The sequence below is a fragment of the Megascapheus bottae genome, chromosome 3 (genome assembly GCF_031878675.1).
Source record: "Megascapheus bottae isolate mThoBot1 chromosome 3, mThoBot2.hap1, whole genome shotgun sequence".
NCBI lineage: Eukaryota > Metazoa > Chordata > Mammalia > Rodentia > Geomyidae > Megascapheus > Megascapheus bottae.
The window spans coordinates 75,913,286-75,939,973 of record NC_143511.1 but is presented as its reverse complement, the minus strand read 5'-3'; the positions used below and the strand labels follow the sequence as shown (position 1 = coordinate 75,939,973).

General features: G+C 40.4%; 1 protein-coding gene across 8 annotated transcripts in view; it reads left to right on the top strand.

The window, feature by feature from the left end:
* Positions 1-26,688, top strand: part of Astn2 (astrotactin 2) — an 854,736-nt gene that overhangs the window by 401,806 nt on the left and 426,242 nt on the right. For 6 of the 8 annotated variants that reach the window (XM_090330513.1, XM_090330512.1, XM_090330508.1 and 3 more), the window contains 3 exons: positions 16,502-16,586; positions 17,310-17,384; positions 18,299-18,436. In XM_090330513.1, the coding sequence (XP_090186639.1) occupies positions 16,502-16,586; positions 17,310-17,384; positions 18,299-18,436 (298 nt within the window). The remainder of the gene's footprint in view (positions 1-16,501; positions 16,587-17,309; positions 17,385-18,298; positions 18,437-26,688) is intronic. The other 2 variants (XM_090330511.1, XM_090330509.1) reach the window with 1 other exon arrangement.

Genomic DNA, 26,688 nt, shown 5'->3' with positions numbered 1-26,688 from the left:
TTGTCCTTAATGTACTTACTCTGTTATCTCTCATCTCTTTTGCTGTCCCTTAGTTATCTCATATGGTTCCAGTATTTTACCTTGTTATCTGATATATTGTATACATGTTTATTTGGTTATTTGAAATAGGATAAGGAAGGAGGGAAAACAAGATGAGAGGTGGGGGTGAGGGGTGGGAAATGGGGACCAAGACATGAGAAAGGGTATCAATGTTTGTGTTGTAATGCACCTTCTGTCTGGTGAATACAATGTAACCCTTTTATTAATTACAATAAAAATATAGGAAAAAATAATAATTCAGCCCCTTTATCATATTCACCAAATTCATAGTATTTGGTATATACACATGGCTAGTGGCTGGGTAGCAGCGACTTAAAACATTCCTGCTACTGCAGCAAGTTCAGTTAGTAATAGAGGACAGGAAACTGGGGAGCTGTGGTTTTTATTTATTATTTCATTGTAGTCAAAATATATATTCTGTGACAGTGCTGTACTCTGTTATATCCTGATGGTCTCTGGGAAACAAATTCAGTCCCTCTGCCTGGAGTAACAGAGTTTAGTCTAATCTAGAGACCAACAATGTAAAATCCACAAGCCAACGTATTTATTGTAATGTAGTATTGAAACACACCTGTGTTCTTTGTGTGAGTTACATGCGCACGCATGTGTGTGTGTGTGTGTGTGTGTGTGTGTGCGTGTGTGCGTGCGTGTGAGTGTGTTCACGCTCTCCAGGCCTGAGTATTGAATTCAGGGTCTGACAACTGTTTTTGAGCTCTTCATTCAAGGCTAGCATTCTCACACTTGAGACACAGCTCCACTTTCAGCTTTTTGGTGGTTAATTGGAGATAAGAATCTCATGGATTTTTCTGCCCAGGCTGGCTTCGCACCACCATCCTTAAACTTTGCCTTCCTGAATAGCTAGGATAACAGACATGGGCCACCAGTGCTCAGCACAGTTAGGATTTTTAGTTCACATTTTCACTAGGACTTTTTTGTGCTATAATAGTGAAACTGAAAAGTCACAGCCCTACATGTTTTGCACAAGCTAGAAATGGAGGAAAAGGTCTCTCTAAAGAATTGATTTAAAGCCGTCTCATCCCCAAAGAAGAATTTGTTTTGCTATTTGTTTATTCATTTGTATATATTTTCTTTTAACATTTAACAGATATTTATGAAAAAGATACTTGATGCAAAATGTGCAGAATGAACAAAACATACAACAAAACTCTCTGCTGTCATAGAGCTCACATTTCTATTAGGGGCAGACAGAGTGGAAGTCTATGTAGTAAGTAAAGTGTACCACATATTTGAAGAAGGTGATGGTGAGGATGGTTTTGTGTGTGTGTGTGTGTGTGTGTGTGTGTGTGTGTGTGTGTGTGTGTATGTGTGTGTGTGATGGTAGTAGGAATTAGACATGTTGAAAGGAAAGGAGTTGCAAATGTAAACAAACTATAACAATTGTGATGCAAAGGCAAGAAAACAATAATATGCTTTTGGGGAAAGCATAGTTCAAGTAAGAAGAATTGCCAATGTGAATGCAGGCTCTAATGGGAGACTGTGTCTACATATTTAAGGAGGATGTTGGAATAGAATTTACTGTGCTGGGCTGGGAGTTTGGCCTACTGGTAGAATGCTTGCCTAGCATGCACAAAGACCTGAGTTTGATTCCTCAGTACCACATACATAGAAAAAGCCAGAAGTGGTGCTGTGGCTCAAGTGGTAGAGCTCTAGCCTCGAGAACAAGGACAGTGCTCAGGCCCTGAGTTCAAGGCCCAGGACAGGCAAAAATAAAAAAAAAAGAACATTTACTTTTGGCCCTGAATGTAATGAGGAGCCACTGATGTACTCTGAGCAGAGAATCATTGCTTGACTTAGATTTGAAGAAGGCCACTGGCATCTCTATTAGAGAAAATAATCCATAGGGCCAGCAGCAAGAATAAGGAGACCAGTGGGAAAGCTGAGGTGATAGTGTAGGCTAGAGACAATGGTGGAGGTGGGACAAAGTGATCAGAATCCAGATCCTCCATTCATTACTTTTGTTATGTCAGCAAACAAGGATTTGCCAGGCCCTGCAATCCCAATTGGAGATCCTGAGCTAAAGAAACTACTTTCTCTGTCCCCATGGAACTTCCAGTAAACTGGTTGTATGGTTTTACATCAGAATTGAAGAATTTATGTGCTATGCCTCTAATAGGTGTGCTTGTTTCAGGGAAAGTTTTCATGCTGTGTCTAAAGATAAAAACCCAGGAGAAGGTGACACCAAGGACCTAGAATAAGAGACAGGGAAACATTAAAATAGTCTGTGATACAAGTTAGGGATGGAATAGAGCTGTGATGAATCTTATGTTAAGCAGAGTGGGGACTAGCCAAAGTGAAGGAAAAATTCTTGAGCACAAAATATGAGGAGATACACATCAATCTCTGGTAACCTGAGTTTCCCTCAAACAACCTTCTCTGACCCTTAAACCAGATTACTTTGTGATCATTGCCTTTCAAATTTCTCCCCCCTAAAAAGCCTTTAAAGCCCTCCGGCACAGCAAAGATAGGAGGGGATAGAATAAGAATTTCTGGGCTTGCAGTAAATCTGTGAATCACCTAGCCTAGTATCTTGAGTTTAGCCCACAGAGAAAGTTCTCAGCAACACAGTCTGTGAATTATAACAGAGATCACCTGACTTCATTGTTTGAGAATTGATGTCTTACATAATCATCATCACCTTTATCACCATTATTTTATTGTTATTATTTTGTGCTGTTCCTGGGGCTTAAATTCAGGACCTGGTTGCTTTCCCTGAACTATTTATGTATGTATGTATGTATGTATGTATGTATGTATGTATGTATGTATGTATTGCTTCAAGCTATCCCTCTGTCACTTGACCCACAGCTTCACTTCTAGCTGTTATGGTAATTAATTGGAGATCAACTGGAAAGTCTCATGGACTTTATATGCCCAGGCTGTCTTTGAACTACAATCCCATTTTAGTAGCTAGGATGATACCTGGCATGGATTTCCTTGCCTTTTAAGAAGAACCACAGTAGTTAAAATGTTGCGTTCTTAGGTTGTAGGTGACCTGATGAAACTTGATTCTTTATTACTTGCATGGCTTTCCCAAGATGGGAAGGTAGTGTTGGTTTCTGGCACTGCTTTTCATTACCATAAAGGACTTAAGCACAGGACAGGGTTCCTCCTAAGTTTCGTACTTTTGCTTGTCAACTACCAATGAAGTTCAAGATTAACTCAGCCCCCAGTGGAGGTCAGTTAGGATTTGGAGGGATAGTTAGGGCAAGATGGAAAAAGTCTAGACACTTAGATAGACTGGAATGAAAACCTCAGCCCCCTCCTCCCCACCCCCCAACTCTGACTATTGGTATGATTTCATTTGATTTCTCCAAGCCTCAATTTCCTGCGCTCTCTTACTTTCTTTCCTAAAAGAGAAAAAGTATTCACCTTTGCTATATTATTATGACTATTATAATCAGTAGCAAGTATTTGGCATATTATATGGAAAATGTATGTATTCAGCAAATGGAAATTATTCAATCAAGGAGAAAAAAAGCACCCCTCTGTGCTGACAATGCTGAACTCACAAAAGACTTAATCATGACGGAAGGGAAGGTTTCTGAGCAGAAGTGGCCTCCTAGCAGCCAGCTAAAACCCAGTACTTAGCAATAACTCCAAGCCTACTCTGGTGATCTGAAGCCATCTGTGGGGAGGAGTCCCAAAACTCCACACTGCCCTCTCTCTTCCCTTTTAACTAATGGTAGAACTTGTTTCATTGTGATTTGGAGAAGGAAGTGTGTGTGTGTGTGTGTGTGTGTGTGTGTGTGTGTGTGTGTGTGTGTGTGTGCGCGCGCGTGTGTGTTTGTCCTCTGACCTCTTGGTCTTTTAATTAAAGTGTCGTTGGATGGATGTGAGTTTCTGTGAGACTGTGGGGGTTGTGTGTGGTTATAGATTCATGTGCTCACAGCAGGAGTTTCCATTAGGGTGGGCCATCCAGGGGCATCCAGAATGTTGCTCACAGGTCAGAGAGGTCAGGTGTCCTTGCTCTGTGAGGTGAGAACAGCCAGCTGCAACCTCCCCACCAATGTCTGGAAATGCCTGAAAGGAGGGGCAAAGAATGATTCCAGTGAAGCCTCCTGCAAGCCAATTAGACGTGAATTGCTTGCTTTTAGTGATTCACGATGATTCTCCATTATATACCAGGAAATGTTCTGTAAAAATGTTTTGTAGAAGAATGTGTGTCTCCGTAATGGGAACCAATACTGTGCTGCAATTAAATCAATGGCAGAAATCAAGGGTAACCTGCAGCTGGGCCAGAGACTGTGGCGTGGCTGACCTGGAGAACAGGAAGTGAGGTGGATCAAAGAGACAGGAGGGGAAGGGAAGAAAAGGAAGGAGAGAAGATTAAATAAGAAAAAAAATAACTGGGAAAGAAGGGGATGGGATTAACAAGCAAGTTTACCCCTGAAGTGACCATGACTTTGCCAGAGGCAGCATTAGTCACAAGTAACTTTACAAGCCACATCTTATTTAATTTTCCTGTTAACCCTTGACATAGATGATAGTTTGCTTCTGTTTGCAGATAAGGAACTCAGGGTAAGGCTGGATATGTAACTTGAGCCTCTCTGACTCTAAGTTTACTGTAGAGTTGTATGAAAAAACTCATCAAAAAAGATAATGATAGGGAGGAGCACCAATTCACAGAAAGACAAAGATAGAGAAGCAAAGGCTGTGCAGGGCACATGGTGCAGTGAAGAATAATACATAACGACTGAAAAATAAGGAGAGAATCAGAGACCGAAGGGAGAAAGAGAACTATAAAGTAGGCAAGGGTCAAAGAAGAAAAGGAGAGAGCATAGCCCTGAATTTAAATCAAGTCTGGAACGAGAAGGGCAAACTAAAAATTAGCTGCTTTTGACTGTGTGCACCCATTATATCAAATGGCATGATATTCTAGATGGAAAGAATGGAGATGACAGTCCTCTGGTTTCTTGGGGGCAGACAGCTATGACCTAGACCACCTGTCTGCCAGGAGATTGAGGTCCCTTAGAAGAAGGAGGACCTTGGAAACATTAAATAATACTCACAGGCTCTCCATTTTCCTGAAATACCTGGGTAGATAAAGGAAGAGGTCTTTTCCTTCTCTCATACTAGAGTATCACTTGATTGTCTTGTTTTACTGCCATCAAAGACATGGGGAGAGTTATGGCCCTCTGTACTCAGAGTCTGTGCTGGAAAAATCACTAGTCTTTTAGCTTTAGTTATATAGGCAATTTGATTTTAAATTCCCAACATAGCTGATAGTCAGGGAAAATAAAACATCAATGCATCTTTCTGTTCTGTTCTTTCTTTTTTGGTGGGGGGAGTGAACAACCCTTTTGCAAAAATGAATAATTACCCTTGGCTTAATTTATATTGTATATTTCACTTAGCTGTAACAGGTTTTGTTCAAGTGGGAAACATTTGATTATTAATCATCATGTGTTCTGATGTGTGTGTGTGTGTGTGTGCGTGTGTGTGTGTGTGTGTGTGTGTGTGTGTGTGTGTGTGAGATTCTCACAGAATTTTTGTGAATAGGAGAGGATAGAGCTTATGTGATGCCTCCATCCTTTATGTTAGAAAGATGAATGTCAGGGCTGGGAATGTGGCCTAATGGTAGAGTGCTTGCTTAGCATGCTTGTAGCCTTGGGTTCGATTCCTTGGTTCCACATACATAGAAAAAGCTGGCAGTTGTGCTGTGGCTCAAGTGATTGAGTGTTAGCCTTGAGAAAGGACAGTGCTCAGGTCCTGAGTTCAAGCTCCAGGACTGGCAGAAAAAAAAAAGATGAATGTCGGACAACTAAAGTGGCTCGAGTAGACGCTCCTGACAACTTCTGGGAAAACACAACTCCCAGGGTCCTATGCTTCCAACATCCATATTACCTTTTCTCATCCCCTTAGATTACAGTAGGGATATGGTGATAGCCATGTAAGGTCATCAGAGTTGGTCTTTTTCACCTTCCCTGGTATATAGTCCCTGGATACAGAGCTAACTAGGATTTGATTCCTGACCCTGTTCCTTCCTTGCGGTGGGAACTGGTATAGTGTCATTGAATCCCTAGGGGACTCAATTTCTTGCATCAAAAACTCAGAGAAGCATTATTAGCATCTGTTCAGTACCATGGATCAGCTGACTAAATGTAAAACGGCAGATTGAACACATCAATGCGAACAAGCTCCACAAGTGTTTAAGACGTTCTTTTTTTCCTCAAGTTGAAATCAGAGAGTCCAGAATAAGAACCATAATCAAGAAGGAGCACTAAAGTGCCCATCCGCTCTTACAGTAATCAGAGCCAGAGCAGACAATCTTTATGGGGCCCATTCTAGAAAATGAGCATTCTTCATAGTGCTCGCTGATAAGGGCAGGGGTGATTAACTTAATGAAAAAGTTGCCACGATCCTCACTTGGATTGGGCATTTGGGAATAACTATCTCAGTAAAGGAGATGTGGACGTTTCCAGAGGGTTCCTCTTCATGCCTGGAAAACTCGAGCAGAATTCCTATGTGTTCATCGAGTCTTTTCGCTCTGCCTCAATGGAGCTATCTGATTCAATACACTAAAGGAGCCCCGCATTGCCTGTTGCCCTGAGACTTCCTCCTTTACCCTTCTTCCTTCTAGTGGAGAAGGCAGGATGGCCCAGGGCAACAGCAGAAGTTCTGAAGTCAGGCTGGCAGCATTTCAGTGCTGCCTCTTGCATTCTTAGCTTCCTGACCTCCGGTGAGCCAGCTACTTGGCTTAAGACTCTTCATCTGTTAATGGGGCTTGAACTAGCTCTAGTCTACCTGAGAGGGTTGTTTCTAGGACCACATGAGCTAATGCGAATGAAGAAATTCCAACCCCATCCTGCAGTTTCCTTCCCTGTTCCCTCTTAAAATTTTTCTCCTTTTTCTTTTTTTGTATTTTCTTATTTATTTTCTTTTTTATTATCGGGGTAACGTATTAGAGGGATTACAGTTATATTTGCCAAGTAGTAGGCGCATTATTTCCCACACATGGATACCCCTTCTCATGTTTTGTCCCCATTTCCCTCCTCCACCCCCTCCCAATCATCTTGTTTTTCCCCCTTTCCTTTCCTATTTCAAATAAACAAATATATGTACCAGGTAACAAAGTCAGATACAGTAACTGTCTTTCTTGGTGTGCTTTCTGACCTTGGAGTAGAGGTTAGTCAAGGGCAGAGCTCCAAGCTCCTTGGTTTCACAGTTCTTTCCATACACTCCTTTTTCATCTCACATCACATCCTGCTGTGGTGACATATTTTCATCCTGGTCATCTTACTTGAATGCTAAATGCTCGGAGGCCAGATAGTGCATGGACTCCTCTCTGAGCTTCCATCTCTCTCTCCCTGGTATGGAGAAAGACAGAGAATTGCAGCTTTATAGATGAAAAAAATAGTTTTAAATCTGGACAAGAGATGAGACAGGAGAAAGGTGGCACTTTTCACACACTGATGTCCAGCTGGAAAGCTCAGCCAAGAGGTGCAAATTCCCCCAAACTAGTGAGGAAACAGTCTAGAGATAGGGGCTGCCCCACTTGAAACACAGCACCAATGACTGCAACAGAAAGTGTAACACTTCTGCTTACTGAGGGCCACCAATGTCTCTTAACAGTGTGGTAATCACCTGTCGAATGTTGTCAGCAGTCCTTGGGGCAAAGACACTGAGTGTTGAATGCCCATTTTCTGATGAGGAAAATGAGGTCCTAAGATGCAGTGGCTCCAGGACTGATTGATGCAGCACAGTAGTGGGTAATAATTGGTCAAGTAGTCAGCCTTATCATGCCTTGCTTGCCTTGAGCATTTCCTTTCCCTTTACCAGGCAGAGTCCTTTGGCTCCTCACCTCTTCTAGTTTTCCTGAGAATCTTGGACTAGATCCTTCCTGGAGGCTGCTAATAGCTGCTTTGCATCCTTTCCAGGGAGTTGATGAAATTCCTCATTCCTCTATGCCCTGTCAGCCATGGCTGACAGTGATATGGGGGTGGGGGTGAGGGAGGTAGAGGAGGCAGGTGTCATTTTGACTAAGACCCTAGAGTGAGGACCCTTGTGTAACTGAGCTAGTGGCCTCACACCAGCTCACACCACCCTATATGTGCTGAATCAAAGCCAATTACTCCCCATGCACCCTTGATTAAGGACTCTAATCGCTCTCAGCCCAGATCTCCAGCCTGTTCCACTGGAACTCTTCGCCCTTGCTCTTTTTGTTCCCCTTGCTCTCAGAGGCGTGCTGATGAATGATAATGAAGAACCAGCAGCTACAACACAGGCATACAACCTTGTCTTGAATGTTTTGGGCTGAATTACTGTACTAGACGTATACAGAAGTGGGGACATCACATATATATCACGCATAGGATTATTCACCTTTCATTGAGCCCCCTAACTGTATGATCAATGAAACTGAGCTCCAATCCAATTAGGAAGCTCTTTTAGCAGAGAAAGGACTTGAGCATGTTGCTGGAGAATCAGGACTAGACATAGAATGAGCTTTGGAAGGGCATTGTGTATGGAGTAGGGAGTATATTTATTATTTCCTGCTTACTTTACAGATGGGGAGACTGAGGCAGAAGAAAGTAAAGTGATTTGCAAAGCAATAGGTGGCACAGAATGTAATTTTTGACAACACTGGCTATATTCAAAACTTTAATAATTATGTCACTAGTCTACTAAATAAATCTTTCCTTAGTTAAATTTCCTTTCCCTCCTATTCATCTCTCTACTGTCCGGCTTCCCTCAAGGATTGGAATTAAGGCAGACCTTCTAGGAAAAGCGTCATGGGATACCTAGATAGATTGCGCATAGCCCTCTTCTTCTCAGGGAAACTGGAACAAGAAGGGTACAGTGGCTAGACGAAGATGGCTAAGGTCAAAAGGGTTTGGCCTAGGCAAACTTGGAAATGTCTTTCACCTGACGAAGATGTAAGAATAAAGAAGAGAGGGAATCTAACCTCGTAAGTATCTATCCAGCTTTGATTTTTTTTTTTGCTAGTTCTGGCCTTGAACTCAGGACCTGGGCACTGTCCTTTGGCTTTTTCAAGGCTAGAGCTCTACCACTTGAGCCACAGCATCATTTCTGGCTTTATTTCTCTGTATGTGGTACCGAGGAATCGAACCCCAAGTGCATGCTAGGCAAGCATTCTACCACTAGGCTAAACTCCTGGCCCCCAACTTTGATTTTTATTATGTCTTAGACCATCCCACTGGCTCATACAATTCATATGCCATACCAAGTATAAAAGGCAATGAAGAAAGATCTCAAATCAGCTCTGGCAAATGTTTGATGTTATAACAAAGAGATAAAGCCTGGAGACCAGTTATTCCATCTACTGTGGATATTTAAGTTTTCTTCATCATTCCCTTACTTTCCAGTTCCTATGCCCTTGTCAGTATCTTTTAATACTTGACTTCTTACAGAGCTATGAAGAACTCTGGGAGTAGATATAGAAATTCGGATCTGGAAAAAAGCTGAAATGCTATATTAGTTGTGTGTAAAAGAGAAGACATCAAGCCAGGTACCCATGGTTCACACCTCTAATCCTAGTACTCAGGAGGCTGACATCTGAGGATCGTGGTAAGCCAGCCCCGGGAAGAAAAGTCCCCTTCTTTCCAATTAACCACTCAAAAACCAGAAGTGGTGCTGAAATTCAACTGGTAGACCATAAAGAGTTCAGGTGTGTGTGGGCGAAACGTCAGAGATAACATATAGGAAGAGGTTTATACTTCATTGAATATGGTCAACATGTAGTAGATGTTTAGGTAGCATGAGTTACAACACCACCCTTTGGTTTTGACCTGCTGGTAGAAAGATCAATCCAACAACCTGACAAGCACCTAGGTGTTACGAATTCAGGATAATTCTAACAGATAAAGCATGTGTTTGAGGAGAGGAAATTATAAAGGACAAGTCTTAACCTTTCATGTTAGTGGATGTTTAAGAACATCAGGATGATCATTTAAACACACTTGGGTGACAGGTTCTTACTTCTTTAACCCTCAGTGTCTAATGCATGATGATTGTCAGTTTAAATGCAGATCTCCTTGTTATTGTCCTTGTGACTGTTGTTTGTTGAGGTGATATTTGTGGAAATATAAAATAGCATCCCTGACCTTGGGTAAATGAGCAGTTGCGAATGAGCTTCAGTTTCCTTCTGTTACAATTCCAGCATGACCACCCTAGCACGTGTCATGGATGTGGCATATGGTAACACAAATCAAGTATCCTCTACCGTGCATAGCCAGAAGCTGGTTCTTAGTAATTGTATGCTCAGGTCCTGTCTCCCCACCATGCCTCTGTGCTAGCCCCTGGTAACAGAGCTGTGAAGAGGCTCAAGGTGACCCATTCAGTGTCAGAACAGGGAAAGATGTCATGCTAATTGCACACAGGGCCCAGAGTGAGATCTTTTGTAGCCACAGGGACAGAAAGAGTAAATAGGAAAGTGAACAGCAGGTAGCATCCCTGGCCTGTGATGATAAGTGATGAATGAGTTAGAAGCAAGTGAAAATGGAATCTTAAGGAGAAGGCGGCAGAGGGAGGGAGGGAGGAAGATGGGGAAGCAGGAGTTACACAGACAGGCAGGTTAGGTAAGAAGCCTTTGCACATGTCCAGAGCTCTGGTGGATAGGCTGTGAGTGCATCTGAGCTGTAGAGAGAGAAGGCAGCAGGCTCTTGACTGTGCTTCTTCTGCATCTATACATCCTTCAGCAGGAAGTGGCATAAACAAAGACAACAGGTGTTAGTGATTCTAAGAAGATGGACAGTAGTCTTGTTTAAATCGCTCACAATCTACAGGTAAAAAAGTTGAGGTTCCTTTGGCTTTACGAAGCCATCTTTTATCCTACACATACTGTCCTTCCACTAAGCCAAGTCGCTAAACCACCACCTCCCACTCATCAGAACAAGAAGAAATCAAACTCTATTTCACCTTCAACAATGGTCAACTCATTGATGCTGAGGACTTTATGAATATATGCCTTGAACCTGCCAGCAGATACATGGAATCAGCCTATTTACAGACACGAGGCCCAGAGTGAGGTGAAGTAACTGGATTAAGAGCCTACAGACTTTAATTGGTGGATGAAGGATTTGCATGCAAAGAAAGATGATTCAGAAATTCAGAGTCTGAACAATTCTAGTGGCCTGCCAGCTTTTGTTGATTAACAGGAGAATGTTGCCCACTTTAGTAGTGGTTTAAGGACTAAGTCATACTTAGGACGGTTCATGATAAAAAAAAGTTCACTTGTTTATAATCCAAAGGTTTATGAGTGAGGATGTAGTAACTTAAAACGAGAACTCCATAAACAGGACTTCAGAGACAAAAAGAGCAAATCATTGGAAATCAACACAGCTTCTCTATAGCCGATGAAACCAGAATTCTGGTAACTAGAAATTCACTTAATTGAATTCCCTTATGGGAACTACTTTAATGAAGAGATTATTAAGCCATTTTTATGGCTGCATTATTAGCCACATGTAAATGTGTGTGTTTTAATGTACTGAAGATATTCCAAATTCATTTTAATTTTCTTAAGAAAAAAAAATAATACCTGCTTGGAACTGTAATACTCTCATTATGAGATACTTGGAAATAGAAGACAAGTACAAAGGACCAAACTTTGCTTTTAAGCAAAAAAAGGCCTTATGATTCAGGTACCAGCATGTGAGAACAAAAAGTGATTGTGGTGTTTAGGGGCTCTAAGTTCAAATCCTGGCTGGCTCATAGTCTAGGCTCCTTTGATTTGTCCAAATCCATTCACTCCTTCAGCTTTAGTTTCTCCTTCTGCAAAATCAAACCAGGAAAAACTGAACTTAAGTGCCTTTAAGGGCCTTTCCTACTCTGATGTGAAATAGAATTCCAATTTAGGCATTTCATCAACCCTAACGTTCCTTGCCGAATAGCTTTTTAGGTAGATGTTCCTTCTTGCCTTCAACAGAGCCAACAAAATTCTGAAAGAATTCATCCTGAACTTATAACAACTACATTTTGTATGTTCACTAATTGGTCTATCTACCCATCCTTCTAGCAAATGAATGGCCTACTGTTTGTCAGGTACTAAATTGTACTGTTTATTGAGATACAGAATAATTAAGACATTTACAGTCAGGAATTCCCAGTTTATGTGGGAAACATTTTTGAAAAAAAAAACTTCCCTTATTCTATTAACCTAGGCATTATTATTGTGTAGTGTGTCCCTTTTATAACATTTATTTAGTGACTAACTACACATGGTCAGTTATGGGATGGGATTATAGACAAGATAGGAGAAATACCTTCTGTTTAAGGAACTTCCACCATAGTGGAAGCATAGACTGGTGTACACAGGCACACATTCATAATCATCATGGGTAATGTGTGTCCCCAACGTGTGATAGCCTGGCTGCTCTAGAGTTGCAGATGCAGAGTTGAAGAAAGGGTCCACCCAGAGAAAGGGTTAAGCTTCCTCGGCCCTGACTGTCAGAGGCTTTTTGCATCTCACAAGAAGGAAATGCTTGGTTGCAAATAGCAAAGCATTTGCTGAGTCAGCAGAATAATGAACAGGCGTCAATAAAGCCAATAGCCATGACATTGATGGAGATCTTGCAGGAGAAACCCAGTCCACTGTTCTGAGAGTGATCACAGCTGAGGCTAGAGTAAACAGTGCCCAGAGCATCGAGGTCAGTGACTTGGAACGGTAAAACAAATCGCTAAATCTTGGTGCTCATGATGAATGAACACCTGTTCCAATCTCATGTTTTGTAGCTGGAGAAACTAACCCCCTGTAACAAGGAAAAGTACTTATGTCTCTGGATAATATATAAGCATAGACCAGAATCTGCGACCATTATAGAATCAAGAGGAAGAAACTGATTCATTCACCATCAGCTCCATGTCTACCTCGACTGTGAGCTTTACTCTTCACTACTCCATCATCTCTGTCAGGTAGAAGCATTCCTAGCATTCTGTTCTGTGAGATGAGAAAACTGAGACCAAAGAAAGAAAGAAAGATGCCCAATGCTACAAAACTGGGGACACAGAATGTGAAGGCAGAACTCCATTCTGTCTGTCTGCCTGCCTTCAGAACTGTAGGTGTTACCTTCTGCCTGTTTCCTGTTCTCCATGTGGCCTGATGGGGGTCTCTGTGGTAGACACATCTCATTTGCAAAATACATATTTGTTGTATATCGAGTGACAGTAATTAACGATCCATTCTGACTCAGAGAGAGCTTGTTTAGCACACAGGAGGAAAGAGAAAATGTAGCAGCACCCTTTGGTGGAGCAGATTTCTCACTGTCACCAGAATTTCCTAAATAATGGGGAGTAGGGATGAACCGTGTCTTTTTCTCTGTGGAATCACTGACAGGAGAACTAGGAGTTTGGGTTCTGTGTTCTTTGTATAAGAAACGACTTCCTTCCTTGCCCATCACAGCCTGACTTGCTCTCCCTTTGCCAGGAGTAACCATTTTACCTCTTGCCATTTATGAATCATGAGGTCTGTGGCTTTTGGCAGATCATAAATCAGTCCTGAGAGTCTCGAGGACAAATCCTGGGACTTTTAATCTTTAATATTAGATGTGTTTTAAAGTGGTGAATATTTCATGAATGGGCTGTTGGCATTTTAACACATCATTAGTGTCTCTTATACCTCCCCCCCTTAGTAAATTTTTCCTATCCAAACTTAAGACTCTTAGCTCTTTCCCCTCATTTCTCTTACCTCTGGCAACAGTCAGTATGTTAGGTGATCCATACAGCACATCCACTGAGTAGATAATGATGTACATGATGTTGGAGGGGAGGGTTATAGAAAGCAATCCCTCCTTCAAGCAGTTCCTGACGACTTAGCAAGTACCCAGAGAAAAGGAGAGGTAGCTCTCTTTCTCTTCTGTCCCTCCTATCTTTCAGCCATCTTGTATTTCAAATACCATCTCTAACTGGAGTTACCGCATACTCTGTTTTACACCATGTCAATCTGACTAATTTTTTCTGAAGCTCAGGCTCTTTGCCAGGTACCTGTGAGATGTTAGTGGTATGAAGGTTAACCCGGAGCAGAAGACCTAGAAAAACAATGGACTATGTTCAAGTTTTGCCATGTTCCATAGGTGATCAAATGATAACCTTTACAATTTCATCAGTGAAAGAGAGGAAGATGATTCAATGAATTGCAGGTGCTCTGGAATCAGAGATTGTGGGTAATGATTGTGAATTCATGTTCTTTTGAGTCTCATTTCCTGTGCTGTTTGGTTTGGGATGGACTAGATTGAGAAAATCCTGACTCACCAAGCAGTTACAATAGTGTGAGATTGTTAGCACTTTGACTAAATATGAGCTAAATGTCCTCTTCTATGAATCCAAAAATGGCAGGAGGCATTTTATTCCTTCATCCTGTGTTAAAATGTAAGTTTGCAGGGTATCCTGGTTTAATGTGATGATGCATTTTAGTGTTCTTAGTTCAGACATTTGATGTTTTGAGTATTTATCCTGCATCTTATTTGCTGGTTTGGATTTGAGTTATTTGTTCATACTGGGAATTGAACTTATAGCCTCAAGCTTATCACGTAGGTACCCTGCCCTTTGATTCATGTTCTTTAGTCCTTTTTCTTTCTCTTTGTTTTGTAGATGGTGTCTTCTGCTAACTTTTCCAGGGCAAGACTTGAATTTTGTTCTTGATGCGTTTTGATATATGGTCTTATTAACTTGGTCTTACTTAGCCTGTAGTCACATTCCTCCTATCTCTACCCAAGTGGCTGTGATTACAGGCTTATTCCATCTATGCCATACTTTCTTTCTCTGTCTCTTAATTTTTAAAGAGGTTTTCAAGATGAAACCTTTTAAGGAAAATTAAAGGTTAAAATGCAAAATCCCTAAATCTTTCACATTTAATTAAACATATGCATGTTGGGATGAAAAGTGTGTGTGTGTGTGTGTGTGTGTGTGTGTGTGTGTATGTGTGTGTGTGTGTGTGTGTGTGTGTATGCCTATGTTTGATGTACGAAGCAGAAGATGAAAAAGAAGAGAATCAGAACACAATAGCTTGAAAATTTACCAGAGCCATAGCAGGCAATTATTCATTCTGTTCACATTGTTGAGTACTAACACTGCTGTAGGCAGTAGACTAAGCCCAGGCAGCTCCTAGTAGCATTTCCCAAAATGTGTTCCATAGAAAAAACACTAATCCTGTGAATTGTTCCACCAGCAACCCTTTCAAAGTAAGCTGGAGAGTTGTATGCATTTTCCTCACAGTGAATCCTACCCCACAGGCTCTGAGGAATGGCAGGTACATTCTCCAAATGTTTTCTATTTTTGGTAAAGCATCTGTGAACATTCCACAAATATGCCTTTGATTTAAAAAGTACTGTCTACTTAAGTGTAAAACTAAAAATTCCTCCCCCTTAAGAAGTACACAGAAGAGTCAAAATAATTAAAATAATACAGGACAGAAAGTAGCCACTGGAGATCCTTCTAGGGTTTTGAATGTTGAAGGTATTCTAGAAAATGAGACTGCAAAGGCCAGGATTTTAGCCTCGTGGTAGAGTGCTTGCCTCGCATGCATGAAGAACTGGGGTTGATTCCTTGGTACCACATACATAGAAAAAGCTGGAAGTGGGTCTTTGACTCAAGTGGTAGAGCTCTAGCCTTGAGAAAGTCCAAGGACAGTGCTCAGGCCCTGACCTCAAACCTGGGACTGGCAAAGAAAAAGAAAAAAAAAAGAATCAGTAGACATGAACTTGGCCATGAGAGGGTATACTGAAGCAGTTTGGAATGCTATCAGTATGAAGTACTAGGAAGCACTCATGCAACCTTGTAAAAATATAGCAGGATGTTAAAAAAAAGAAAAATATATGAATGGATGAATGGGAGAAAAGAGGTTGAAGAGCATGAGAAAGAGGAAGAAAGAAGATAAGAGAGAAGATAATAGGAGAAAAAATGGAGAAAAGAAGAAAATAAAATTAAAATTTTAACTGGACCACCAAAACCAAATTAAAACCAGGAGATGATAGACTAAAACAAATTTCCCCAAAGAAGAAATCAAAAGTTCCTTTGGAAAGAAGTGGCATTTGACTTGGAGTTTATGGTTGAGCTAGACTTGATGATTCAAGTGAAGAAATTGAATTTTTGATTGCATTTGTACAGTAAATATAGTGCTATCAGATAATGATTTGAAATTAGGCTCACCTGGTCACTTCTTTCCTATATCAAGCTGTGAACTTCTTCAAAGAATGGGTGGTACCTTTTATATTCTGTCTTCAGTACTGAGCTGAGAACCGAAGTGTGGAGCCAGGACTCTGAACAGTGCATGAGTGAACCAATAAATTAATAGAAGGATAAATGGTATATTGCTTACAGTGGTTGATAGACCAAATACCCTTTCTCATGGTCCTTTTCTAAAACTAAGCAACTCATTTTATTTCCCAGGAAAGCAAAGGGAGCAGGGCACAGCCTATTTGGGGAAGTGGTAGTGTTTCACAAGATCCCTTTCTCTTATTTACAGGAGAATGCAGCTGTCACGAAGGCTTCGCCCCTGACCCTGTTCACAGGCATCTGTGTGTGCGCAATGATTGGGGACAGAGTGAAGGGTGAGTGGTGCCGGACAGCGCAGCTAGCACAGCAGAGATGCCCCAAACCACCCCTCACAAAGACGAGTTTCTTTCCACGAGTTGGGCAAAGCACAATGGGAAGGCTGCCTTATTACTGAATCACATTTCCGTATTAAAGGTGCATGATTGATGAATCTTCTAGAGAACAGGGGCTGACATTTAAGTCACCCATCCAAGCCGCTAGTAAGCAATGAATATTTCCTTTAACTGGACTAAGAAGGAATACAGTTGTCACATATATATACATATACACACACACAGGCATGGACAAGCTAATTGAATTAGTCCTTTTGTTAAAAAGATTTTTTTTCTTCTGGTCCTGGAGTTTGAACTCAGGGCCTGGAGGCTGTCCCTGAGCCTCTATGTGGTCAAGGCTAGTACTCCATCACTTGAGCCATAGCACCACTTCTGGCTTTTACGGAGTAGATTTTTGGAGATAAGAGTTTCACTGACATTCCTGCCCAGTCTCTCTTGGAGAAGAGATTCTTGGATCTCAGCCTCCTGAGTAGCTAGGATTACAGATGTGAACCACCCGCAGCCAGCAAAGATACAGTCTTACAATCTAAAATGTCATGTCCAGTAATTACATGTTTGTAATGAACGGACTATTAAGTTACTCGTGAGCAGTGATCATATTCACCCCCTACTTGATGCTGACTAATGTCATCTCTTTCCTTTTCTTTTCCTCCATTTGTCCCACAGACCTTGGCCTTATACTACCCTGGAAAGGGGCTATGACCTGGTGACAGGGGAGCAAGCCCCTGAAAAGATTCTCAGGTGAGTTGACAGACTTGTTTGGGTACGATGCTGGGAACTGGGGAGAAAGCGGATAGAAACGCGTCTTATGAATCCTTAGAACATTGATCCTGTAATCCTCAGGCTGCATTGAGTACAAGAGAGCTCACATTGGTGCTAATGAACCATCATGGTCCAGGTTACCATGGTAATCTAATTCCCATTTGCCTGGGATATGGACTTAGAGGCTCAGGGACAGTGGTTTAAAATATTCTATAGCCATAAGACCTCTTCCTACCACTTCCATGAGATCTTCAGGATTTAAGCAGATGAAGATAGATGGCAAGTGGTAGATTTGGGAGTTGGGAATTGGTTTGGGAAATGATTAGGAATCTGTGATCTTAACCTTTGTCTCAGACTGTTTCTGCTCACTTGCTGGTCACTTATGGAATACCTGCTGGGTATCTGGACTATATAGAAGGCAAAGCTGAAAACAATCCCTCATCTTTTACTAAATTAAAAAATAAGTACCAAAGTTCAAAGCCAGCCTGGGCAGGAAAGTCCATGAGACTCTCTTACCTCCAATTAACCATCAGAGAACCAGAAGTGGCATTGTGGCTCAAAGTGGTAGAGCACTAGTCCTGAGCAAAAAGAGCTCAGGGACAGTGCCCAGACCCTGAACTCAAGCCTCATGGCTGACAAAAAATAAATAAAAATTACATAAATACTAGCCATACAAAAGAAAGTATGTGTTCTATGATCAAGAGAATTAAGAAATAACTACCCAAGTTTGCACAAATCTGTCCACCATGGGATTTTATGCCTTAAAGGGATAGGGAGACTTAGTTGGGTGGAGAAGTTAAGTGTTGCAGAAGGGATGGAAAGAGGGGCCCCCTTTGTTTCTGTTTGCTCTCTGCTTCCCAGGGAGTTCCCCAATGGAAACTCTTACATTGCAGGTCTACTTTCAGCTTGGGCCAAGGCCTCTGGCTTCCTGTGAGCAAAAGCTTTGTGGTTCCACCGGTGGAGCTGTCCATCAATCCCCTGGCTAGCTGCAAGACCGATGTGCTCGTCACTGAAGACCCTGCAGATGTCCGGTAGGGAAAATCATCTAGTCTCTGGGGCTCTGTATTATGGGCAGAGACAGATGCTTGGCGAATGTGGAAAACATGTTCAAAGTTACCATGCTCCTAAAATTCTGAAAGTACCATCTGGTGCTCAGTGCCTTAGCGCCTTACCATGTCAGTCTCATTGATTTGTTCTGAGGGCTATCCGATGGAAGACATTAATGTACTATTTCACTCACTGTAGTCAATGAGTTTGTCGTATTTTTAAAAAGTCATTACGGAACAGTAAGTTTGAGAGTCATGAAGGCCACTTTTCAAAGATGCAAAGGCTTTCGTTGTGACTGGCATTAGAGATACACTTTGAACTAATTAATTCTTGAGATCTGAGCATCCAGGTGAAATCACTTTGGTTTTGTTTTTTTTTTTCTTCTTTACTCAGAGATGGAGACTGCATCTCTCTTTATGTGTCTGGTATCTTGTAAACTAACTTATTATAGACTCACTCTGCTGCTTTCTAATTAATCACTTACATATCATTGTGTCCCATTTCGTGGTACACTTATCAAGGTCATGGAAAATAACTTCTTTAGCTATTTAATCTCCAGCTCCTAGTATATATTGGACATCTACTAAATGTTTATTGATCTAATTAAATCAGAGGGCTTGGTTTTGATCCTATTTCCATTATGGAGCCTTCTAGTGGAGGGTATTTTCCTGCACCAAGTTTGATTAATGGATACTTTCTAGAAACTTCGATGTGATGTCACCACAAATGGATTCTAGTTTGACTCCTAAAACAGGCCTGCACGAAGCTTATTGGTTCGTGAACTGAAATTAAAGAATGGTTCCTCCCACTTAGCATTTGAGTAATTCTGAGTCAACTTGTAATTATTATTCTCATGGTATGGTGAGAGAAAAACCCCAACAACCATCTCCTACTTTGCCATTATTTATTCTCACCTTGTCACCTTTCTCTTGGAGCCTGACATGCTTTGTCAGGCTATTAATATTTTCCAAAAGCTTTGCTTAAAGAAGAATACATTAACAAAGGAATAGCAACTACTAAATGAATCAGTAACTTCAAAGAACTAAGAAATAAGTTGATCCGTAGGAGATTACAATTGTTTCCTTTTTATAATAGAATTAACTACATTATTTATCTTAAAGTTAGAGCAAAAATATCTGGTTGATAGACCATATCCCTGGAAACATAATGACCTTACCTGAAATCAGTGCAAGGGTAGCCTCTGCTAGCTTCTCACATAGAGTTCTGTGCTGGTGACATCGCGAGTGTGATTTCAGCAAAGATACAGTGTCAAACTGGCTAATGATCACTCATTCTGGAGTTGCAAAAGGCTGGGTGGGAATGCCATCTCTCAGTGTGTGTGAGCAATACGATCTCACCCAAGTTCAACTTCTAAGTTTTCACTTCGTTGTAAAATGAGGATAAAGTGCTTTCTTCACAAAGTATAATGGTAATAACTCATTTACATTGATCATATCATATGTACCTGATTCTTCACAATACTTTCTTAACCATATATCTGTATCTAATACTACCAATGTGATCATCTTTGCTTCAGCCTCAAGAGGTGATGCTGCAATTTTTAATGTGTAGATTAAATATGAATACATAAATAAACTGGGAGACTAAGAGATGCTTTACTAATAAGTGATAAACCAGGCATCACACCCTAATCTGCAAGGGAGGATAAAAGATTGCTGTCATCACCATTTGAACAAGTCTGTACTGAGGTGATGGAGTTTTCCAAGCTGCACTAATAAACCTTGTTTGACATGACATTACCCAGGCAAGCATATCATGAGCATTTAGAGAACTAATAAGTCCTAGTCAGGTGATATGCTAAAATGTAATAAATAATAGATCATAATTATAGATAGCCAATAGCAACTGCCATGAAATCATAAGAGAGAGGATTAGAGAAAAGTCTATATGGAAAAGCAGAACTAAAAAGGAACAGAGGTAGGCATTATAAGAAGGATTGGAGAGAAAACCTCAGAGGTAAAATGCAAGACTGACCTTTTGATTTCTAAGTCTGTGATAACTCCTAAGAGTATATGGGAACTCACACTAGCAGAGGCAATATAGCTTGGTGTTGAAATGTATAATCTATGACCCATCATGCTGCCTAAGCTGAAAACAACTAGTAATGTCATTCATAGAACAATAGGATCTTTTGTACCACCCTCAGGGGATATAAATTAGCCAGATCTATTGGTCAGTATGTAATGAATTTAGACATATCATAAGAAATGTATAAACTAATCAGGTAGGTATGTACCACAAATAATACTTACGTAAATACTAATAGTAGCCCTCATTTGTGCTACCAAAGGGTTGGAGAGAACCTTACAGTTGTTCATCAACAAAAACAATAGTCAAATGACAAGTGGAGTCGTTGTACAATGGGATATTATGAAAAAGGAAAATGAAGGAACTCAACCATTACAATGTGCCTCACAGATGAGTCTCACAAGTATAATATTGACTTATAGAATCCAAGCATGAAAGAAAAAGTAGGTTGATATGCATTTGTTAGAAGAAAGGATGGTATGCCTTTTGGATGGCGGAAAGGGAACTGAGAGGAGGCTTGTGTGATGGTGATGATGTGTGAGTATATTTTATTTGTGGTTCCATGAGCTTTCTGAAAAATGCATCAAGTTGCAAAATTTTCTTTAATATGTTATATTATACATTGATTGAATTCAAAGTTCATTGTTGAAAGCTATAAGGTTGGGGCTGAATCACTTGAGTTCACATTCTCACCCCACCACTGACTTACCAGGTAGGCTTTACTACAGTAGTCTTTTCCCCCTGACAATAAGAGAAATAGAATTAAATGACTTAAAACATGTTGAGCATTGAATATGGCAAGCATTTGCTCTCCAGGGATAATAGTATGCTTACTGTGTTTGCAAAGTGAATTTTTTCATTCATACTTTTTTCTTTGTTGAAAGGCTGCATCCAATAAATGATGCACTTTAAAATTAACAGTATCTCAGCAGTCAGGGCTTGCACCATTCCCCAGGTCACAAGATTAGGAGCAGTAAATGAGCATATATATGTGCATATGTATCATATAAAGTATATAAATGTGTGTATATGTATACTATATATATATAAATTACTACAGTATATCATGTCTGAGGTTTAGTGTATACAGGAGTGTGTATAGGATAAAACAAGAATCATATGTGGTATACAAAAGAGTCACATGTAACATTAGTAGTTGGAAAAGAAAGAACAAATTCCTGACTGGGGGTTTGAAACAATTATTTCTAGGAGAGAGAACACTGGTATTTAAACGTGAATTGCAGATACAATTTGGCTGTGGGGAATTGAAGGTGGGAGGGGAATCTTTCAAGTCTGAAGGACTGAAGAGAAACAGAAGAGAACTCTTCCTGTGGATGGCTCTTCTTCTCCAGCTTGTTCCAGCAGGAAGCTGCTGGAAAAGGGATCTTTAGCATTGGAGGCACTAATGAAGCTACAAGCTACAAAAGTGGAAGAGTTAAATTTCATCTGAATTCTTTTCAAATCCAAAAAGAAAATAAAGCACATCTGGACCCCTGCTGTGTACCAGGCACTGAGCCAGGCTCCTCATGTAGAGAAAGATAGATAAAGCCCACCTCTGCTTCTGAAAGTCTCCTGGCTTAGCAAGGAGCATGTAACAAGAGACTAGCTCAAGAGATGAATAAAAGTTACTTGTGGAGCCAAAATCATGGCAAACAACGCTTACTGCTACACACCAGGCCTTCTTTACAATTATACCTGGGGCTGGTTCTTCTTATAAGGGAAATATGAGAACAGCTATTATATTTAGAATAATAATCATCCACAAAGCCTAGCTTTTGGAGCTCCTTGGTGATTTTTTCCTAAGATCTCAAATCAATGAAAATGAAATAGTGAGATGCTGTTAATTCCTTAACAATGTTGGACGAATAATGGGATAGCCGAAAGCAAGCCAGCATCATTCACTTGGTGATAGTTTTCACACTGAATTCATTCTAAATAGAATAAAGAATGGCTCCTTGTTCTTTTGACCTTGTAAATCCATCCACAAAGAATTTACTGAGCATTTACTATTTAGCAGGCTAAGTGCTGGCATGCCAAGTAATAATAATGACAAGGGTCTCAGTGTATTAGAAGAGACAAAAATCATAATACACACAATAAAAGGTGTGGTTTGTGATCATTGAAAAAGATAGAGAGAATGTCAAGGCCGGAAAGACACCAATATAGAGATGGTCAAACTTACCTAGAGATTAAGAAGAAGTTCTTATGGAGAGAACCTCTGAGCCAAATTTTAAACAGTGTAAGAAATTATTAGGTTCACTGGTACTGGAAGTGTGGTCGTAGGCCAGCAGCACTGGAATTATTACAGACCTGTTAGAAATGTAGATTCTCAGACTGCATCTATGATAGCCTGATAATAATCCCTCAAAGTATCCAATCATAATCCCCAGCTCGTGGGAATGTTACTTCATTTGGGAATACATTATTTGCAGATGCTATTTTAAAAATCTTAAAATAGATTTATTTTTTGCGTTATCTACATGGGCCCAAAAAACTGGCACATGTACCCTTCTAAAGAGAACCAAGATTTGATAAACATAGAAAAAAATAATGTTGAAAGACTGAGATATAGTCTCTTTGTGAAGCCACAATTCAAGGAAATCCAGAAGCCAGAAGAAGCTGTAAGACGAAAAAAGGAGATTATATCCTAGTGTATGACCTTGATGTTGACCAATTCATACTGACTCAGGAAATCTCTGGTTCTTCAGGGCCATTTTAGTTTGTATATTTGTCACAGCAACAATAGAAAACTAATACAATGGAGTCTATGGAGTCTAGCCCAGAAATCTTACAGAACAAGTACTTGGTGATTCTGCTGCTCAAAATGTTTGAGTGTTTGTATACTAGGTAACAAAACATGAAAAATGAGAACAAATTGTATCAGGGCTCAGAAGTTTCAATATAACAGTAGTTTTAGGATAGTGGAATTAATATGTTCCTAAATATTGCTAACATTTTTTTCTTTGCAACTCTCTCATATCTGGACTGACCTCCTCTTAAGGCATCTCTGCATTCCCTAAAAGTCAGCAGATTTTTTGGATATTGTTGATGATGATCATGATGGTGGCAGTGGTAGTGGTGGTGGTGATGGTGTATGCGTGTGTGTGTGTGTGTATGTGTGTGTGTGTGTGTATGCGTGTGTGTGTGTTCATGGTAGGCAACCTATAAGTCACTTTCCAGAAGGAATGCTGATAGGGAATGCCCTTATTAGGCAAAATCTATCTAATTTCCCCCAGACTCCCAGAATGGCCTCAAACAGAAGGAACAAGTGCTTCTACTTGAAACACAGATTGGAATGTCGGGTAAATGAATTAGTGCAGACCGAAGTGCCACATAATCTAGATCCCAATCCTAGCCTCATTACTTCTAACTGTCCTTGGGAAATTTACTTAAATGTGCTGAACCTCAGTTTCCTATCTAAGTGGAAAATGAGAATTGACCTCTTCATGTTTTAAGGGAATTGAACACAACATCAACTTTTTGTTTCATAGTCATAATAATAAAAGCTAGCATTAGTCTCTTACTGTGTGTCTGGTACTGTCTGGGCCTTCTATAGGTAAGAAAGAGTTTTTGTAATAACAGCTAAGTGATGTGGTTATTGTTATTTCCAAATGGGGAAACTGAGGTGCCAGAATTTTCAGTAATTTATATAATACAGATATATTGTAAAGTAGCAGTTGGAATATTTGAACCAGACTATCAGAATGTTCAGTAAATGTTGACTGCTTTGGATCCAAGCAGTGAAGTTTTTGAAAGAGAGGAAGATATAGGACTACTATGCTTCTACCTTAGTCTTTGCTCACCTTTGGTCCTTTAACGGGGTGTGTCATTTATGCAAATGGAAAATGAAGTAGACAATAGGGGAGAAGGAGACAATGAGTAAATGCTGGTTCTCCTTTATAATGACAGTTTAGTTCATGGAACTTGAACATTGGAATTGGCTCTGCACCACCACCACATGGATTTCTTTAGGTAGAGAAGGAGATCATTCTGGGACCTGTAGTACTTACCAAACTGTTTCATTCTCTAGTCTCTTCTCTTTTCTTTTCTGCCTATCATGCAGCCAGTGAGCCAAGAGACAGTATTTTCCCCCGTTTTAGTTTAGCAATCATAATAAAAGTGAACTCTATTAGGATGAGTTTCTGCAAAAGCTCTGTAAATCTCTTCAAGTACTGTTTGGCGCTAGATTTCTGTTAGTCTTTGCCACTGGGGAAGCTGTTCTAGGCACTGACTGCCAGCCCAGGTGAAGGGCTCATGACACAGCTTCAGCTAAATGAAACGCAAATGGAGACTTTGGAATATAAATATTGAAGTGACCCAGGTTGGATAAAGGGGAACCCGTTAGCTAAACTTCTATCTTACATGCAAGAGATGCTAAATTATTAAAACTTTAATAAACGTAATAATAAATATTTGATGTTGAATTATAGAAGGCTTTGCAGATACAGTGAAACTGAGAAGTGATTTGTTATATCTGCATTAGAAGTTAAACACTTTTCGAATGGGACTTCTGAAGCTGCAGTGGATCTGCAGATCTTTAGATGAGAGAGAGAGAGAGAGAGAGAAAGAGAGAGAGAGAGAGAGAGAGAGAGAGAGAGAGAGAGAGAGAGAGAGAGAGAGATGGAGAGGGAGAGAAAGAAAGAAAGAAAGAAAGAAAGAAAGAAAGAAAGAAAGAAAGAAAGACAGACAGACAACAGATGCTCAGACAGATGGAGTCAGAGGCCAGAGACAAGGGTGCTAAGTTGAGGGTCAAGTATACCAGTGCTTAAGACCCCACATTGAAACCAGCTATAGGACAGGACAGAGACCTTCCACCTAGCTTCCGGTGGTTGATCTGTACAGTCACCCTCCTGTGACAAAGCTATTTTTATCTTTCATTTCACAGATGAAGAAGCCAATATACTAAGACCTTAAGCTCAGCAACGTAGAGGGGAGAATTGGAATGGAACAAGGGCTCTGACCTCAGATCTTTGTTCCATCTTTCATGATCTTGTGCTCGCTCCCATGCTACATGGGAAACCCTGTTTTCCATTTCACGGGATAAAGATCTGATTGAAATAATCTTAATGACAATCATATTGGAATGTTGTCAGGAGAAAGGCCAAAAGGTCAGCTCAGCCATAATGTGAGGGAAGATGAGAGAATCATGTGGCATTAGGATTCTGTCATTCCTGGGATATCTTTCTGTGATGGTTTCCTTCTGTTCTATATGTGACTATTTTCTTCCCATCCTCTCAGTTCTAACAGGAGAGTAGTAGTGAAAACCATCCTGAACTCTCAAGTATTTTGTACTAAAGATGAATGCTTGTCTTCCTTGAGTTGTGTTTGGAAAGGTCTAAGGAATGATTCTTATTGGCCTGGCATGCATAGAGGCTCACCCGGTATAAGATACAGTGCAAGGGAAGAATTGAGGAAACATCCAACGTAACTCTTGTCTTCAAAATCTTTCCTGATCTTATATTCGTCCACCTATATGGGCTTGGACTACATCCAAGATGGCAGACATCAGACCTGCCATGTGCCAACTTATAAATAGAGAGGCTGTCTAGAATATTGTATTAAGGAGCTTTTTCAGAGACTACAGATCTATTCAGTTGTCATGATCCAGTGCTGTGCCAGGCACTAGTGGCTCATACTGATAATCATATCTACTAGGTTAAGATCTGAGCATTGTGGCTTAAAGCTAGCTTGGGCAGTAGCACTCATGCAATTCTTAATTCCAATTAACCAGGAAAACGCTGAAAGTAGAGCTGTCATTCAAGTGGTAGAGCATAAACCTTGAGTAAAAAAGCTAAAGAATAGTACATAGTCCTGAACAGGAAAAAAAATGATCAGGTCATTATTTTTACCTCCAGGAATGGTTAATGGTTGTGAACTTGATAGTTTTGGGGACCTTTCCAGTGATCGATCTCATGATTTTATTATTGCATTCCTCTTGCAAATGAAGGCAATTGGTTTCTGAGATCATCAAAAAGGTATAGAGTTGAGGATGAATTAGAGATAGAACTTGCTTACCTCCCAATTTTTATTCATTTTGTTATCTCAAGGGGACATATGTGGACGGGGTTGGGGGGGTAATAATCCAATCTTGGTGCCCAAGTATTTCCTGAAATAAATTGCTGGCATGTAGCAGAATCAAGTAGGTATGTAAGTGCTTTCTAGATTCTGTCTGGCACTATCACTGCAA